Source organism: Fundulus heteroclitus, unplaced genomic scaffold, assembly GCF_011125445.2.
Source record: "Fundulus heteroclitus isolate FHET01 unplaced genomic scaffold, MU-UCD_Fhet_4.1 scaffold_37, whole genome shotgun sequence".
Classification (NCBI taxonomy): domain Eukaryota; kingdom Metazoa; phylum Chordata; class Actinopteri; order Cyprinodontiformes; family Fundulidae; genus Fundulus; species Fundulus heteroclitus.
The window spans coordinates 3,034,324-3,052,471 of NW_023396781.1; the positions used below are offsets into that span (position 1 = coordinate 3,034,324).

Consider the following 18,148-nt stretch of genomic DNA (forward strand, 5'->3'; position numbering starts at 1 on the left):
ATCAGTGCACACTGCAGCAAGGGTAGGTTCTGAGAACACGGTTGATGATAATCTTCCCTTATGCTGCCACTGCTGCTTTCACATGGATGAAAAGGGAAAGCTCAGATTTCCAAACACAACGAGAATGCAGCAAATTAAGAATATCCTTAGAGGAATTTCAAAGTAAAATTGTCGGTGAGTTTTTAAAAGGTCAAATGTGGAGTACACGATGATTAGTATGTAATATATATGAATAAAAAGAGGTTTATATATTGGACTAAATGTACTAATGAGATTTAGTTGTTTTCAGTTTTAAATTTTAGTAAAGAGTTGTTTTGAAACATACCAGAGGCATCATTAAAATCCTTTCTGTTTAATAAAATGATTAAACTGCAATGTGTATTCATGGCAACATAACTAAACTACTTAGATTATTTGGAATTATACTTATTTAAACGGACATATTTTACACAAAGGTGAAAGGCCTCACAAACCATTCTGTGATTTGTGAGCAGGCTATAAAATATTTCCATCCAGATTCAACTAGTCAGTATATTTATACTTGTCTCAAACTAAGAAGGTCCTAATTTTAAAAAACAATAATGTAAGAGGATTTCTTTTTTGCCATTTATTTTATTCATGTGTTTACATTCAGGCTCTGTCCTGTGAGAACGATTAGTTTAAGTGTTTCATCTTATTTGACAGTTGTGTGTGAGAGAGAAAATAAGTTTCAGCTAAAGGACTGATTAATGTTTTGTTTGTGTTTTTAATGGGTTCTTCCTGTTTTTCTCCTGGGCAGATTTTTTAAAATATTTCATGATTTATTTTTGGGTGATATGTGATTTTGACATGAGGACATTTCATTTGAAGAAGGGGAAGTATGTAAGATGATTTACTTTTGCCATTTATTTTATTAATGTGTTTACATTCAGACTCAGTAATTTTCTAATATAGGTCTATAGTACCGGAACTGTTTCTGCGGAGGGATATGTGTGGCTTCAGTGAATGACCCTGCTGACCCAGACAGCGAGAGAGTCTCATCTAAATTACCAGAACACGAGGGACCACCAGGCAGCAAAGAAACCAGTACCTGTGAGTCTTGTGTCAATGGTATCCGTGACATGACATCTACATAACATTTGTGTGGTCCTTTCCCTCTCTGTGAGTGATTGTCCATTGATATGGATCTAACTCCAACACCCAGCACCCTCTGCGTCCTGTAGAGTCATGGGTGACATCCATCTTCCATGAACTGAGCAAAGGACGATGGTCAGTTATTATTGTGAAAGGATTACAACTCAGGTAGTGTCTAAAGTGTCTAACTGACCACACAATAGCATATAGTTCTTTGTCATATGTAGACCACTTTCTGTTTTTGAAAGAACATGACTTGCATAAGCCACCACCCTGTCTTGTCCATTTTGTGTCGGAGACACTATCACCCCAACTGCAATGTTAGATGCATCTGTACTCAAAGCGAATGGCTGACAACGTTTGGAAAGGCCATTATTGGAGGAGTGCATCATTGTAATGTTCTTTTTAAAGACAGTAAAAGTCTTAAACCTCACTGTGTTTTAAAGAATCCGTGTGAAGTGTAGAACAATCTAATTCAGATCTGATCAATCTAAACATACCAGATAGAAATGGTCAAACGAATTCCAGATTTCTCCAAAAGAAAGAAAACTGTGAAATTTTAAACCATCATCAGCCATCAGCTGGTGAAGCACAGCTTTAATTTGTTAATGCTTATTCAGCGAATAACAGAGGAGGGCTCATTCCCCATCCCCTCTCTACCAGCCCTACTTAGAAACACGGACTCACTTCTAAATTTTAAATCACAACTCAAAACTCATCTGTTTAAGACCGCCTATTCTCTTTAATTATCAATTTCCCTGTCCCAGCCTCGGTATTTATTTATTTATTTATTTATTTTTTCAATGTTTTTTGTTTTGATTTTGTTTCTGACATTCTGTTTTTTACCCTTCTGTACAGCGACCTTGAGTGTCTAGAAAGGCGCCTTTTAAATAAAATGTATTATTATTATTTTATTATTGATTGAGCGTGCAAAAATGCAATTTTCCCACAGTGCATGTGGCTCCCCACAGGCAGTGGCTCCCTGGGCAGTAAGCCACATTGCCCATATTCCAAACATCAAACATCACTCTTAGTGGACTTCATAGGGAAACAAAATCCACCAAAGATTGGGTCTCACAATCAGCTGGTGAAAAAAAAAACTACCAGAGCTACTAAAGGTAACAAGTAAACTAAAACTACAGTTTGTCTGGAGTTGCGCGTTAAACAACCTTTCCCAGGTCTCCTTTTCTACTGGTGGTGAAAGGGTGGACTGTTTCCGCAAGAGCTGTTACGACTCTAGGGGGCGCTGTTGCTTCTGGACACCTTGATTGGATAAAGCCCTGGTGACGTAAGTGCAGGAGCGTTGCCTGCCCGGTGCACATGGTGCGAGTTATCAGAAGGTGGGACCAAATTGGAACTTAACGCTAAAGCATGTCTACGCCGTGAACCATAACTACCTTTAAATGTGACCGTGGCAACTAGAAGAAAACTGATGCAAACAATGAATCAGAGGACAGTTGCAGCTCTACAGAATTGTTCAGCATATGTCAAAGACAGCAATAACCAAGCCTTTAAGCCAGTTCCAACATTTAAACAAGCAGGACTGCACCTGCATGTGATATTAAACACGTCTGTTTAATAAGGGGCTTTCAGACTGAACATTGTTGGATGGTTTTGGAAACAGGTGGCTCGGTCCGGATCTGTCAGGTTATCACACGAAGCTGCTTCCGATCGCCGTCCAGCAGGAGAAAACAGACGCACTGACTTTCGCTTCCTCTTCGCTCTGAGGCGGCTCCACTTCCTCATCAGCCCGTCTCGCTTCAGCTGGCTGACGGTCATGAAGGACGAAGCTGGACAGGATGGAGAACATGAAGCGTTCTCCCACCAGGACCTCTACGAAGAGTACAAGAGCAGTTACCTGCAGCCCGGGGCTGAGGTTCGGCCGTGTCGGGACCCCGGGCTCCTGGAGAGGGCGGCCCGGTTCCTGCGGGGAAGCCCGGATCTGACAGAGGCTTTCACGGCGTTCCCGTTCTACCGGGCTGTGGCGGAGAGGTGCGCTGACGGTACCGACAGCAGGAGACACCTGACAGGCTTCATCAAAGCCACCGAGATGCTGGAAAGCCTCTGCATCAACATGTTTCTGCAGCCCTGGAAGAAGGAGATCAGGTCCGTCAAGGTGCGCCCCCCTCTCATCTAATACTACGAACCGCGTGGAACAGGTCCAACTGCACGGGGTTCGAGGTTATAAAAGCTTTGTTTTAAAAGGAAAAAAAAAGTCAGAAGAAAGGGTGAGAAATGCGAAAGCGAGGAAATCCTAACTGAAGAGATAAAATTGTCACGTGGTTTTTCAACTTTTTCGCAGATAGAAATCTGAAATAGTTTGTAGTCAGCCCTCAGATCTACCTCTAAATAAAGTTCAATGAAGCCCGAAGCCTTCAGAAGCCACCTAATCAGTAATCAGCCCACCGGTGGGTCATTAGTACCATGTCTTCTTTTATAATAATAATAATAATAATAATAATAATTAATGTGTATATCTGCCTTTAAGAGAATTATTTCTATTTGCCATTAAATTTCAATACTAATATTTAAAATAAAATAAAATTTATTTCAGAGCAAAGTGGAACCAAAGTCCTGTTTGAGTAGACACACTTGGTGAATAAAACCTAATCAGAGTCTGAATGCAGCTGTTGTGTTTCTGACCTCTGGAGAGAGAATGGACCAGCTGCTACTTTGCTGGATGTCATGTAGGGAACATGAAACTGAACTGTTTGGCTTCTATGCAAAACAATATTTGGTGAAAAACTGGGGTGGAGGAGCACGGCCCATAGAAAGGCAACAATGAGACGGTCTAGATCGAAGCCTGTGTATTAGAAGGGCCTAGTCAAAGTCCAGACCTAAATGAAGGTCTAAAGTCCAGACCTAAAAGAATGAATGTTTGGGGTTGGATTGTGACAAATTGAATGTTTCTGTGATGGGGTGTGAATACTTGTGCAGAGGACTTTACATCATAATTTCACAGCATGGTTGTGGTGTTTCTTGCAGACTTTTACAGGGGCCTTTGTTTACTGTCTGCTGCCGGTCTTCAGCAGTTCCACCATAGAGTCTGTTTTGGCCTCTATCGGCTACCTGCCCAACAGCGACGCCTCACGGAGGTAAGAACACAAACACACAATCTGATCTGATTCACCAGCTCTCAGTTCTCCACAGCATGTCCTTACGCCAACAGGATAACTAAAGGCTGTTTATGAGGTAAATCAGGTCTGGTCTTCAACCAGAGCTCCTGGTTTTACTCAATACCTTTGCTCTTCTGGACAAAGATGTCTTTGTCCAGAAGACCAAAGGAGCAGAAGATGACTTGGTGGTGGTAGCAGACTCTAGCAACCACCACCAAGTCCGACAAAGTCTCAGCCCAGTCGCTCTCCAACACCACTGACGCAGCAGAGGTGTTCCACTATTACAGCCACTTGGAACAGGGGACAATCTGCCCCTATTGTTAAAAATCAATAGGTGCTTTTTTTTTTAATAGGGATTTTTCGCGGCTCTTTTTTACGACAGTAGGCTGACAGGAAGGGGGTGGAAGAGGGGGAGAGAAACATGCGGCAAAGGACCGCGGGTCGGATTCGAACGCGGGTCACCTGCGTCGAGGACTATGGGTCGCACTACCCGCTGCACCACGAGCACGTCCAAAAATCAATAGATGCTGCACTATCCTAGATCTTCTTATAGCGTAGAGTTATGTAATGTGGGGTGGACCCTGCCGTTTATTGCTCTTGTAAGGCGATTATCAGAACCGTACTGTCCACTAGTCCAGGCTTCTCCAGCCCTTGATGGGACATCCCACTGGTTCCAAGACGGCCCTTCGTGCTCTTCTTCTTTAACACTTGGTTACTGCTCCCTGAACTCTTAACATTTTAGCATTGGGGTTCTCTTCCTGATTCACTCGAGGGTTCTAATTTGTGTATCCTGAGTGGTAGCTGTGGTTCAGACAGCTGCTTGTGTCTGCATGCTTCTTGAAGCCAGAACCTAAAGAACCTGTAGGTCTGCTCTGTGACTCATGTCGTCATCCAAACATCAAACTAAAAGTAAAGTTTTAACTTATCTTTACAGATCTTTTGTTGTTTTTGTCAGCTGTCATGGCACCAGTGGATGATGGCGGGTAAGCGTAAATCACGGATGTTAACCAGTTACCACAGCTGTCCTGGAATCTTCTAAAGAAAGGACACATTAGTTTAAATGGGATTCCCACATCATTTTCAGATAGTACATGAAAGCAAAGTTGCTGATTTAACAATCCAGTATCTCAGGTAAAAGGCTTTTGATGTCTGACGATAGTGCTGTATATAAAACACAATCACTACGAAGCAGGTTGTTTAACCTGAGGTGTTGTCATTAAAAGATGTTTGGAAACAGCCTCTCTCAGCCTCCCTATTGCTCAGGAGGGGATTTGATTCACGTCTGAAATGAGCGGTATTTGAACTGGATTGCACTAAGCTTAATTCAGACAACATTCTGCCGACCTGTTTCTGGTTTTCCCATGGCACGTCACATAGTCCATCCTCTTGCTACCTTTGGTTGTAAGTAAGCTCAGTAGAAATGAACATTTGCAAAGGCTTTAAACAAGATATATCCAGCTAAACCTCTAAAAGGCCAAATACTTCCCCTGTAATTCCATGAGTTTTCTATCCAGTGCTGAAGTATGAGAAATGGTTAAAGCAGTGGCATGCTCAGCTTTTAGTGTTCTGCCGTTCGATGTGTTTCAGTGAGTTCATCCTTAGTGCTGATGTGGATGCAGACAGGGCTCTGCTGCTGGGGTTTGAACTGCTGCTGGCCAGAGTGGAATGTCATCATCTCCTTGACCTCCTGGGCGAGCATCAGCTGGGACCACAGGTAAGATCAGCAATACCCCACTCTTTCTGCTTGCTCGCGTCTAGTAGTTTAAATGTTCCCCTTTTGCGTCCATTGTTACGCTCTCATTAAAGCTGGTACAGAGTCCTTTCATCTTATTCACATTTCTGTTTAAAAGGAAGCTTTGCACCATTGTAAAAAGTTGTTAACTAGCAGGCCATGTTCTGCGTTTATACTACTTTAAAAGCAACACAGTGACAGATCTGCAATGGCTCCCTGTGTAATGGCTCTGGCAATCATTTATGTCCAAGACAAAATACAGAGGGGGTGGGACAGAACCCTGGGAAGACCCAGTAGGTAAAACACAGGCTCTGCTAAAACAGTGTTTACTCTGTTTACTTTGACCTGTTCTGTAGTTGTTTAAAAAGAATCCATCGACCAGCAGATAAAAGTAGGGGTCAATATTATAATAACGCATTGAGCTGTGTGCTAAAACATGAAGTTGAATCCACTTAAAAGCTGAATAACGGCAATGAAAAGCAATCTGGCCAGAGCCTTAGCACCTTCCTGATGTCTAAAAACCAAGTTTAAGAGCATCCCTATGGTATCGTCTACTCCTCCCCTTCACCTCTAAGCAAACTGAACAGGATCAAGCCTGTCTGGTCCGGTCCTATAAGGGCTGGATCATTCAGTGACTGTCTCTGGACTGTTTTGCTGCGACTTGGACATGTGCCTTCACAGAGGTGGATACGTTCTGCTGTAATGACCTCAAATGCCCCTCTCTTGTACGTACTGCTCCTGTTCTTACCTTTTCCTGAAGGCACTTTACAAAGTTAAATTCAATCAGATTATACAGATTGGTCAAAAATTTCCCATATAAGGGAACCAGTTGATTGCATCAAAGTCCCGACAAGCAGCATTCACTCATGGAGAAGCATAGAGCCACAGGGAGAGTCGTCTGCATTGTCCATGGCTTTGCAGCAATCCCTCATACTGAGCAAGCATGAAGCAACAGTGGAAAGAAAAACTTTCCATTAACGGGAAAGAAAGCCTCTAGCAGAACCGGGCTCAGTATGAACGGCCATCTGCCTCGACCGACTGGGGGTTACAGAAGACAGAGCAGAGACACAACAAGAGAGACAAAAAACACAGAAGCACACATTGATCCAGGAATCTGTTCTACATTAGATGGTAATAGCAGGTGATCTGTCTTCTCTGGATGATATCACAGTTAACAGAACGCCAGACCAAGTGTACCTACTATGAAGAAAAAAGGGAGGGAACAAAAAGTTAAAAGTTGAAATGACAACAGTCATTTTAATGCAATGCAATGCAAAACTGGAGAACAGTAGAACTCGGAGTGAGAGAAATAGACCCTGATGTCCTTCAGTAGCCTAAGCCTATAGCAGCATAACTATAGAGGTAGCTCAGGGTAGCATGAGCCACTCTAACTATAAGCTTTGTCAAAAAGGAAATCCAATGTCAAATTCCTTGTTTGTACCCACTAACTTGGTGAATAAAGTTGATAATTCTAATGTGTAGCATCCCATTTAGCTGTAAAGGGGAAAGGAATGGCTCCTTTGTGTCACTTTCTGTGAGTCGATTGGCAGAGTGGAGTTGGGTGCAGCTAGAGGTTTGACTTTCTGTTCAATTAAACTGGTAACAGAAGATGGATCCTACCAGAATCACCACAGACCCTAGACATTCAGGATGGCTATAGGACTTCTCCTGCTCTATATATTAAACTACCCCCACTTCACTGACCTTGATCGGTGAAGGTCAATGCCTCAAACAGGATGTAGCCATATTTTAAGAATTACACCCAAATACAGGGGGACATTTCCAGTAAAGCTGACACCAAGTGATCTGATCACATACCTGAATCGGTGACAGGAATGGCCAACCTTTCCTGCTAACAAGTCTTGACTGTAAAATGATGACTAAAAAGTCTGCGTGGTCTTTGGTTTTATGCCTCCCTTTTCCTTCCTGTATTTGGGACTTATACTTGGATTGACAGATCTAATACTGATTCTGCAGGAGTGGCTGGAGGTGCTCCAAAGAAGAAAGCAGCCTGCAAAAGTGGTTGACCCCACAGAAAAGCAGACGATAGCGGAGGAATGGAAAGGCAACGATGAGGAGAAGAAGGAGGAGTTGGAGAGGAAAGAGGTATAAGCAGATGCTGGTTTGGGAATAAGTAATATTTTATCAAGATGCTTTGCAGGGTTCTAAAGTAGCTTGAACATTGGCAGAAAAAAGCAACTGAGAGAACTGCAATAAGAGTGTGTCTTTCATAGCATCACACTAAGGTGTCCTCCCTGCCCTGTTCTCAAACTCCGTCGTTTTTCCAGGAAGCTCTGCATTCTGAGACCATTCCTCAGCCGAAGCAGCGACGTTGTCACCTCAACAGCGTCGACCACTCAGTTATAGAACTGCAGATGACATACCCAGACCTGGCCTTCAGGGGTCGTCCTCTGCTCCCAGACCAGCCTCACAAAGCCCAGCCCACCATGACCAGCACCGCGGCTGATGGTTCTTCTGCGCTTTCGGAAACAAACGTGACCAGAGAGGCTACAGCTGCTTCTCCAAGAGCCTTCGGTGGAGATGATGGCTGTAACGACAGGATCGGCGTTGGGGTCACCGACCCCTCAGACACCAGCAAACTCAGCTTCCGGGACTCTGATGAGAGCAGAGTGGATGATGACCCCCTCAGTGGTCCTCCGGCCATTTCCCTTGTCATCACCCCGAGAGCAGGACCCAGAGGAGAGGCGAGCATTAAGCGAGGAAGAGCTCACCCCATCGCAGCATCCTCTGATGAAACGCAGCAAAAATCAAGTAAGACACACAGCTGTAGTCACAGCAGGGTGTTAGGCAAGGCAGGCAAGGCAAGGCAAATTTATTTATATAGCACAATTCAGTACAAAGACAATGCAAAGTGCTTTACATGATTACCCTAACTTCTGCGATCGAACTCGCTGTGCCTGTCGATTAGTAAACAGCCACCGTGTTCCACAGAGGATTCGTCCAACGAGAACCAAATGGGATTTAAAGGAATGTAAACTGCAGCAGACGTTCTGAAGTTTTACTCATTCTAAAAACCCAAGTTCCTCAGAAACAACATGCCAACCCACCAACCGGTTCTGGTCCATTGGAAAACTGACTAGCAGTGATCCAGTCGACCCCTTCTGACATGTAAAACCGACCAATCACATTTAAACAGAGGAGGGTCTCTCAACCCCTCTAACACACAGATTGATTTTTACCAAGGAATCAACATTTACAGATAGATAAAACAAATAAAAGTATATTTATAGATGATAAATGAATAAATTACATTTTATCTGAGCTGACAACCGGTCAGACTCTGACTTCTTCCTAGATTCACCTTTCAAGTAAAACCTAGAGCTGTTGTTGACCAATGATAAATTAATAAAGGCAACTGTTGGTTGAAGAGTAGCTGAAATAAGGAAGCTTTTAATTTTTTTTATGCTACAGGCAGAGAGAATGTGATGGCTGACAAACCGGAGTCTCCCTCCTTGAGCTCCACTGAAGAGCAACAGCTGAGAGCCCTGGCAGAGAGGATGGGACAACTGTCTGTACAAGAAGACGAAGAGAAGACGAAGGGGAGAGGTGACGGCACCGTCAGAGAGGGGGACGTGTGTGAAAAACAAAATCAAGGGACTAAGCTCTGAGGAAGGATCAGCAAAGAAAACCCTGAGAATGAAAAAGACAATGTTTTAAAATTCTTACCAAACTTCTGGTTTATTTTTTTAAACTTTCATCCTTGTTTGGCTTCATGCAGATTTGATCCAGTCTCATGCAGAGAGATAAGTCATTAGGCCACCGGCGCTGACCAATCAGAGCAAGCTAAGCTTTTTAAAGGAAGGGAATGAGATTTTTATAGAATTTTTTGTTAGCTTTTATTAAGTGGCTTTAAATATTCAGATCTGTGCGATTGATGATTTGTTGCTAGAATAAACCGGTTGTTATATTAAAAGTACCATGTTGGTCATGTTTTTGTGACTATGAAGAAGATTCATCATGACGGCTGGCACTGAGATCTGGAAAAAAAAAGAAGCAAATTAAAGACCTGTGACAGAAGGACTGCATGGTTCTGTTAACAACCCGCCCCCTTACACATTTCTTGTTCTTTTCACCTTCGGGTGGCTGACCGTGTGAATGCCTGATGGAAAATCCAATGACATCCGGAGCTTAAATGGAGTCTTCAGTAATTTGCCTGCTCATTTGTGTTACTGGCTCCTGTTTCTATTTCTTGCATTCTACTACTAGATTCTCAGTCATCAATGACAAGTGCTTGAAAAGAATGGACTTCTTTTTTGTCTTGCAAACATCTCACCTCATTTAAAAGGCTAGGTTAGAAATGTGCAGATTATTGGTTGTGGTCTTAATCACATTAACAGAGCTGTTAGGATCAAGAATCACTACCATTCAGGTCAACAGAGCATTGTCGCAGGGCAACAGATTCATGAAAGTACTGAAGAGACTACAGCATCAGGCTGCCACCACTGGCTAGAAAAACGTGGCATGCAACTCCGTTAAGAACCAAAAAACTAGGCTGACAGCAACAGAAATGTACAAAAGAACAGTTTATTTGTGCTTTTCAAAACATTTTATTTAAGAAAAAAAAACTTCAGTGAAATGTTTGACAATGTGAGGTTAGAAGCACGTCTCAAGGTTTTCCACTCTGCAGGTCAGAACACAGAAAAGACGTTTGGCTGCAAATGTTTTTCGTAATAAACGTTAATGAAAATGATCCGAACTGCCAGAAATACATTTTAATACTGACAGTTAGCCTGCTTGTCTGTTAAAGACGCGTAAAAGATCTTAAAATAGATTCATGCTTATTTATAACAGCATAACCTCTAAATTAATATTGTGGGAAAACAAAAGCTGAACCACCTCGGTGGTGGCACAGTTGTTGGAACCAATCCCTTTAACATTTATCTAACTGGATATGTTTTTTTCTTTCTGAGTTTTTTTAGAATTTCTTGGAACCTCTAGCTAGCACCCAATGGCTTTCCTGGAGTTTAATTTACACATCAGGACCCCTCTGTATTAGCTACCAGGCTGTTTATCTTTTACCTTGAGGAAGCTGAGGCAGGTACACGCACCACTGTAGGGATGCCAGTCTTTGCAGCAGCCGTTTAAGTTTACCATGTCTCCATAATGACCAGTCTGCTCCATGTGCTGAGCTGCTGTTGAGGTGAAGGAGAAAAATAAATTCCTACCACCACAAATAGAAATATGGGGCATTTGTTCCATTCTGCAGAGACCTTAATGGGAACTGTGAGCTTCTATCAGAGGACATTCAGACAGAGCATAAAACTGTCCAAGGGGGGTTAGTGTGAAACAAAGGGCGAGTATGTGGACAAACATTATTCCCACTATGGGGGTGGTGGGGGATCCATCATGAACTCCCTAGAGAATAATCTGGTGGAATCCACAAGTAAACTGATAATGGGTCATCATTGGGTCTTTCAACAGGATGCAGACAATCAGATGGCCAAGCTTGTTCTAGCTGAAAGGTGCTCTCTATATTAAGACAGATTGACTAAATCCTGCAGAGAAGCTGTGGGCTGACCTGGTGAAAGGTTAAAGGTAAAGTCTGTCCTGTTAGTAAAACACTGTATTAACAGCAGGGGTTGCAATAGTTATTCCACCAGGGATTCTTTGATTTCAGATTAAAAGTAGTTTTTCTACTTGTCAATGTGACATTATGTTGCTGCAATAAAAGATTAAAGTTAAAGATTTCCAAGTAATTTGCTAATCTTTACCAGGGAGGCCATCCGGTATGTCCTGGTATGTACATAATGCAGATTGGTCCAAAATTGTCCCATGTAGAAAAATACCAAACCAAATTTAACTACAGACTAGCGAAAAGCAGCTAAAGATACAGTAACAAACTTCTCATAAAGCTTGTCTAATCAGATCTACGTTCTTCTCTGCACGTGTTTCAGGGTGCTGGGCCATCAGGCACGGCTCGCTGTTAGGATCTTCTCACGGTGCTCCTCGTACTTGTGCAGCATCCTCTGGAGGTCATGGTCAGCAGGAATCACCTGGAAAACACATTGCTCAGAAATAAGAGCCAGGGCAGACGGGCTGAACCAGTCCCAAGTAACTCTGCTAAACCTTGGCCTTCCATGGTTTCACTGTGACAGTAGTCATGGAGCAGGATAAAGCAGACAGGGGGATCTGCTGAGAGCTGAATGTTTGTCTGGAACTTGATCTTATTTTTATTTGGATATGCCTAATTATCTATTAACAGCTGCTTCTGATAAGTCTTTATCTTTAAATTAACTTTAAATGTAGCCTTTTCCCCCTTTTTTCATATTGTGCTTTTGCATTTTGAGGGTCTTCTCTAGGAAATGGTAAATGGACTGAACTTATAGTTCCAGTCATACTGACCACTCAAAGCGCTGTACAGGGTCCGAAATTAACACTCGCCAGTCGCCAAATGCGAGTCAATTTCCCGTTTGGCGAGTGAATTTCAGAGGGCTAGGACTGCGTTTAATGTCCTTCCACTCATACCAAAATGTCCCAATTGAAAACAATAGTAGAGTCAGTAGCTGTGTTTCATGCTCTTTTGTTTTTTTAACGGCACAGAACCAGCGGTGCTTCGGTGGGCGTGGTTCCTTGCGCTTGAATTCAGGTGCGCAAAATTACGTTTCATGTAATGTAGGTGCGCACTTTTAAGGGTCATTTTAAGGAACTTGTAACATCAGGGGCTTTAGCTCAGACCCATTATTCCTCCTCTCCCCTCTAAAGGAGCACTTTACAGTCTTCATTTATGCATTTCCCCACTGTTTATCCAGCAGCTGGATTATGCGTAAAGACGCAGCGTAAACCCCTGCGTGCTTTAAGTGTTGCAGTTGAGGGAAAAATGTTGGACTGTATAGGCTTGATGAAACTCCTCATTCACAAATGAGACCAACATGGATAGAATAATGATAATCTGTAGTATTTTCATTGCCTGGATGTGAATCTGACAATTCATATTGTGCCTTTTATAATAAACTTAATATTTTCCTATCAAAGGTAGGAAACAAAGATTTCTCTTCTAGGGTCCAGTCAGCCATGCCCCCAACCACGCCCCCCCCCCCCCAAAATTAACATAATCTCACTCTTAATTTTTGGTAAAAATTGAGAGGTCTGGTGAGGATTAATATTTTGGCCGGTAAAAAAATATGTCTGGCCGGTTGATTTTTTACATCTACCGGCCAACTTGGCCGGTAAATCAGGAAGTTAATTTCGGACACTTGGCTGTACACCAGAGCCACATTCACCCAATCACTCTCACTAACGCGCACACATTCACACAATGATACGCATGCCCAGGGGCACATTGACATGTGACAGTGGAAAAGCTGGAATTAAACCCACAACCTTCCAATTGCAAGACAACACATGGAGCCACTGTCGCCCCAGGAATGATCGTTCTTCCACGGGTCTCTTTGCTTTGTGTCTGTGTGTGAATTCTGAGCGGGTGTGTCACCATAATTGGATTAGTTACATAATGACCCAATAAAAGCTGTTGGGAAGTGATCGCTCACTCACCAAAACAGGAGCAGGAACTGGAGAGGAGCCGCCCTTAATGAGCCAGTCCTCATACAGCTGATGGATGGACTCCAGGTACTCCTGGTGGACGGACACACAGAGGCAGAGAATTTTAGTCCAGGAAGGCCATTCCTCTGAATGTGACAGGGTCAGCCTGGATCAGTGACATGGAGCCACGTCCTCTGATCTCTGACATGTCCTCACCAGTGGAATGACTTTCTCTTCCTCTCTGCACCTCTGCTTCAACCGCTCGTGGCACGTGTGAGGAGATGTCTGCAGGTAAACTGGAGCCAGATAAACAGCACATGTCGGTACCAAATGTAAGGGAACCATTTAGCTCTGATTCCAGCACTGGTCCTGACACAGGGGGCTGGTCCAGTTACAGAACCGGACTGCAGCACCGTTACCACTGATGCCCCAGTCATCACCAGCCCATCTGGACAAACTACATGCCATGCACGTCTTCTTGACCATCACAGACTGGGACTGCTAAAGCACCCAGAAGGACTGAGCCCATGTGGACCTAACTTGGTCCACATGCAGACCAGTGGTGGGTATGTGAGTGTTCACACATCTCAAACAGCACCAGGGTGACAGCGTTACAGGCAGCTGTAGGAGCATCTGACAGTCCAAACGGAGTCTGAGGAGCATCAGGCATAAAGCACGTCTCCCAGATGCACTGGACCGCATTTCCAGGCTTAGTGTTAGGGCCGGGTGCATCCACAGATTTTATGGTGGCCCGATGAAGGAGCCGGTGGGTAGGGTACCGTCTGGTGATTGTGAGAGCTCCAACATGCTAGACATTTTAAACATAAAGAAAACTTGATCTGGTTCACTCACCATCCAACCCTGGTCACACTCTGTAGTTCTGTCTGCACAGCGTGACCTGGTTCTGAAGACGTTCACTCACTGGTTTTACCGTCAGATGTGATACCACCAGCCCTGTCCTCAGTCTCATCCCCTCACCGGTGGGCATCTGAACCAGTTTAGGTCCGAACAGGACCGTACCTTCTGGGGGCTCGACTGTTTTTGTCAGCGAGACTTTAAACCAGAACCTGGGAAGTTCCTGAACTAACTATTTTGGGGGGAAACTTTTGTGTTTTCAGCCAAACTCTAACAATTGTATTGTTTATGCTGGTGGCCTGCCTCACCTGTCCACCCAGAACACCTGATGAGCTCATTCTGGGTCCTCATGGTTTTCAGCAGAGGACACTTGTTGGTCAACGGCTCCAAAATGGGCTTATTCTGCCATTCAAGCAGGAACCAGGTTGGTTTATTTAAAGACATTGTTGAAGTTTATTTTGAACTCTTCTGCCAACAGCAGCCTAGCGCTGCCTGGCAGCCGGGTGATCAGTGCTGAAACCGGCCATCTCTGTGCTGCAGGGAGCTTGATGCTTTTCTTCCAGGCGTTCTTTTGGCCTCTAATAAAATGTTGCTTCATCATTGATGAAGGTCTGAACTAGAACAGGACGGCGTCAGAGGGAAAAGCTCAGCACCTTCAGCTTTTCTGCTCCCCGTAGCTTCAACGTGTTGGTGTTTCAGTTTTCAAACGGAATTTTCTTACCAATCAGATCGACTGGGAGGGAAATGTTTGTGGTGATCCAATCAAACCACTCGCTCAGAACCGCGTAGTCCACCTCGGGCATTTTTCCACTGACAGGAGGGGTAAATACACAACCATCAGTCTGCCGTCAACGTGTAAGCATACAGGCAATCACAGATCCAGAGTTAAGTAACTATCCTGATGTCATTTACTAAAAAGTTGCTGTTTTTAGAGCAACTTTTGTCAGATCCAAATTTTAGAATCTGATGAAAACACGACCGTACCTCTGGAAGAGATTCTCCACGAAGATGTACTTGGCACTGAAGATGGACCTCTCCATCATGGTGACAGGGGCAGCCTGTAACCATAAAGCAGATTTCCCAGGTGGATTATTCCTCAGCAGCAGCTTGGATGCCGTCACTGTCTGCTCTGACTCACAGTGGCTGCCAGGTGGCGATCCAGCATCGTGAGCTGAACATACGTCTGCAGAGTGATACCCCAGCGCTGAGGGTCCTGGTACATCAGCGCCTGCAGACACACGGGGAGAAGATGGTAGGTTGCCCTTGCGCTGGAAGAGTTTGACCTTTGCTGGACTACCTTAAAGCATTCAAACTCTTTGAACTTTCCGTATGTTTATGCTGCACACAACAGAGTTTTATGCATTAGTATTTAGCCCCCTTTAATATGACACCCTTCAATAAGATCCAGTGAACTAAAGCTGAACCATTCCTCAACCTACCACATGGATACATACGCCCCTGACAGATTTAGGTTTCAAGTCATCCCTTAATGTGACGATAAGTAACGTTAACGTTATGGAGCGTCCCAGCCAGAGGTCTGACTTGAATCTGAGGAGAGAGCTAAAGATTAGGGTGATGGTAAGGAGGCCACCCAACCTCACAGACCTGGAGCTCCCACAAGAGAAATCCTCCAAACCAGAGGAAACGTGGCTCGGTAGTTAGAGGAAGGGATTGGTTACGGTAATGATGAGAAGGGTAGAAATCATTTCCCTCAGGCTGTTTCTGGTTGAAATATCAAGAAAAAGAGCTGTTCCTCCTTTTCTATTTTCATTATCTTTTACCAGCTGTCTGTTCCGCTCCTTCCAGAACCAAACTTCTTGGGGTATTGAGTTTTAATTTGGACTTAATTGGGTTCTGAACACCAGGGTGTGAATTCATTTGCCTTGCACAGGTTGAGATGATTCTGTTTTGGCGTGTGTTAAGCTGAAATAAATGGAATACAGGAGCCAAACCATCCTGTTATTTACCAGAGGGTTGTGTCCACGGACGTCCCTCCATTTGGAAACGGGTTCCGTCAGGACCTGGGACAAGAAAAGAGGCCCAGTTTTAACAGAACTCACTTCCTGTGCTTGTTGTGCAATAAGCGACTCTGGGTGGGTCCAACGGTAACATCTCTAAGGAGAACGCCTGGATGATGCTGATTTCTTTCCCACGTAGTGAACACCTGACAGCTGTCACCCGAGCCAGATGCCTGTCCTCGGCCATGTTTTAGACCGTGGGAAGTAAAGCTTCAGCACACACTTTGACCATCCGCTGACACTTCACTCAGAGATACCTCTATGTTGGCAGTCTTGCTGAAATACTCCAAACACGTAGTCTTGCCACTGGCTATATTGCCCTCAACGCAGACCTGGGATCAGTGGACAGACAGCCACATGTTAGCATGCTGCTATGAAGCAGGATCAGCAGACAGCTCCCGCAGGATGGAGGCTCACCACCGGCTTCCTGTTGGCTCCATCCCGCACCAGCGTCCCTTGAAAGGAAGAGCACACAGTGAGGCCGGCTCCTGCTCCTGCTCTGTCACAGAGCTCCGCGTCTGAACAAACACGAGCTCAGTGAGCACGGACAGACCTGCAGGCATCCCTCTGGATCCCGTCCGGATCCCTCTGGTAAGTCCTGTCCGAACAGTCGCAACCACGGAGCGGCGAGCTGACCTGAAGCTGAGCAGAACCCGAGCAGGAGCTGCTGCCATCTCCCACTGCGCTCATAGGACTGCGCTCACCACATCCTCTGAGTTGTTTCCGTTCCTCCTTCTTCTTCTTCTCCTCTGCCTCATTCTTCTTATTATTTACAATGGCAGTTGGCAAGCTACGTTTCGACGTGCATTACCGCCACCTACTGGAATGGAGTGTGTATGCGTTACACACATTTAATAACTAAGTAAAAAAGTATATTCTCCCCAATAATTGTGTCTTTTAAGCTACTTCCACAGAAAAGAAAAACTATTCACAACTCAAAAGTGTGTCCGAAAGGTCTTCTACATCACAGACATCATATACGTATATGTCTGTGTTCAACATTAACACGTTAATTGTTGTTATTCACTGTTATTCACTGAATTGCAAATAGCCCGCTGTTAGACCGAGTCGCTTTGAAGCCACTGAGCTTGTAGCCACCAGCCGCCATATTGGTACTCCCTATTTTCCCCCAGTAACTATATAACTATATATATATATATATATATATATATATATATATATATATATATATATATATATATATATATAATATATATATATATATAACATTTATAAATATATAAATAACAACCATACAAAAACATTATTTACATATGTATATTATATATATATATATATATATATATATATATATATATATATATATATATATATACATATATTCATTTACACATATTTATATATACTATATATTTATATATATATATACATACCGGTATATTCATTTACACATATTTATATATACTATATATTTATATCTATATATTTAATATGAATAACATGTCAAATATTTCAGCACATAATTTCCTAGTAGTTGATAGTGTTAGTACATTCACTGACTGTAGAATTACCTGTGAAATGTTTTCACACAGCCAGAAAACTGCTTGTTGTTGCAACCAAATCATATGGGATTCTGTTAGAGTAGGGAGTAGCAAGATGGCGGCCAGTGACTTCAGTTTTTCGGGCAAATCAGCAATCCAGTGAATATATATAGAGATCAGTGGTATCCAAGCACATACCGCCACCTGCTGTACTGTGATTGTAACCTCAAATCTTTCTTTCTGTCACAAATCCAGAGTCCACAGAAAAAACACGCTGCAACATTGTTTTGTTGACTGCAGGACTAGATGTAG

At 43.5% G+C, this 18,148-nt stretch overlaps 2 protein-coding genes across 2 annotated transcripts; one reads left to right on the forward strand and one right to left on the reverse strand.

The window, feature by feature from the left end:
- The first annotated feature begins 2,402 nt into the window (after positions 1 to 2,402).
- Positions 2,403 to 9,898, forward strand: LOC105916049. The gene is made up of 6 exons (XM_012850350.3): positions 2,403 to 3,229; positions 4,099 to 4,208; positions 5,817 to 5,943; positions 7,939 to 8,067; positions 8,250 to 8,733; positions 9,394 to 9,898. The coding sequence occupies exons 1-6, from the start codon at positions 2,891 to 2,893 to the stop codon at positions 9,588 to 9,590; spliced, it is 1,386 nt and encodes a 461-aa protein (XP_012705804.2). The 5' UTR covers positions 2,403 to 2,890; the 3' UTR covers positions 9,591 to 9,898.
- Positions 9,899 to 10,505: 607 nt separating this feature from the next.
- tk2 (thymidine kinase 2) lies at positions 10,506 to 17,102 on the reverse strand. The gene is made up of 10 exons (XM_012850346.3): positions 16,888 to 17,102; positions 16,752 to 16,789; positions 16,592 to 16,666; positions 16,284 to 16,337; positions 15,455 to 15,544; positions 15,301 to 15,374; positions 15,038 to 15,126; positions 13,678 to 13,757; positions 13,474 to 13,554; positions 10,506 to 11,975 (listed from the first exon to the last, which is right to left on the reverse strand). The coding sequence occupies exons 1-10, from the start codon at positions 17,006 to 17,008 to the stop codon at positions 11,889 to 11,891; spliced, it is 789 nt and encodes a 262-aa protein (XP_012705800.2). The 5' UTR covers positions 17,009 to 17,102; the 3' UTR covers positions 10,506 to 11,888.
- Between the last annotated feature and the right edge of the window lie 1,046 nt (positions 17,103 to 18,148).

What these genes read in the sequence shown, in the direction of transcription:
- tk2 (XM_012850346.3), bottom strand. Translation starts at nt 17,008, where the DNA reads ATGGCAGCAGCTCCTGCTCGGGTTCTGCTCAGCTTCAGGTCAGCTCGC. An exon ending in ATCCAGAGGGATGCCTGCAG is followed by an intron (nt 16,790 to 16,887) that starts GTCTGTCCGTGC and finishes CTTCCTTTCAAG; the next exon opens with GGACGCTGGTGCGGGATGGA. An exon ending in CAGTTCCTGCTCCTGTTTTG is followed by an intron (nt 11,976 to 13,473) that starts GTGAGTGAGCGA and finishes TGTGTTTTCCAG; the next exon opens with GTGATTCCTGCTGACCATGA.
- LOC105916049 (XM_012850350.3), top strand. Translation starts at nt 2,891, where the DNA reads ATGAAGGACGAAGCTGGACAGGATGGAGAACATGAAGCGTTCTCCCAC. An exon ending in AACAGCGACGCCTCACGGAG is followed by an intron (nt 4,209 to 5,816) that starts GTAAGAACACAA and finishes GATGTGTTTCAG; the next exon opens with TGAGTTCATCCTTAGTGCTG. An exon ending in TGAAACGCAGCAAAAATCAA is followed by an intron (nt 8,734 to 9,393) that starts GTAAGACACACA and finishes TTTATGCTACAG; the next exon opens with GCAGAGAGAATGTGATGGCT.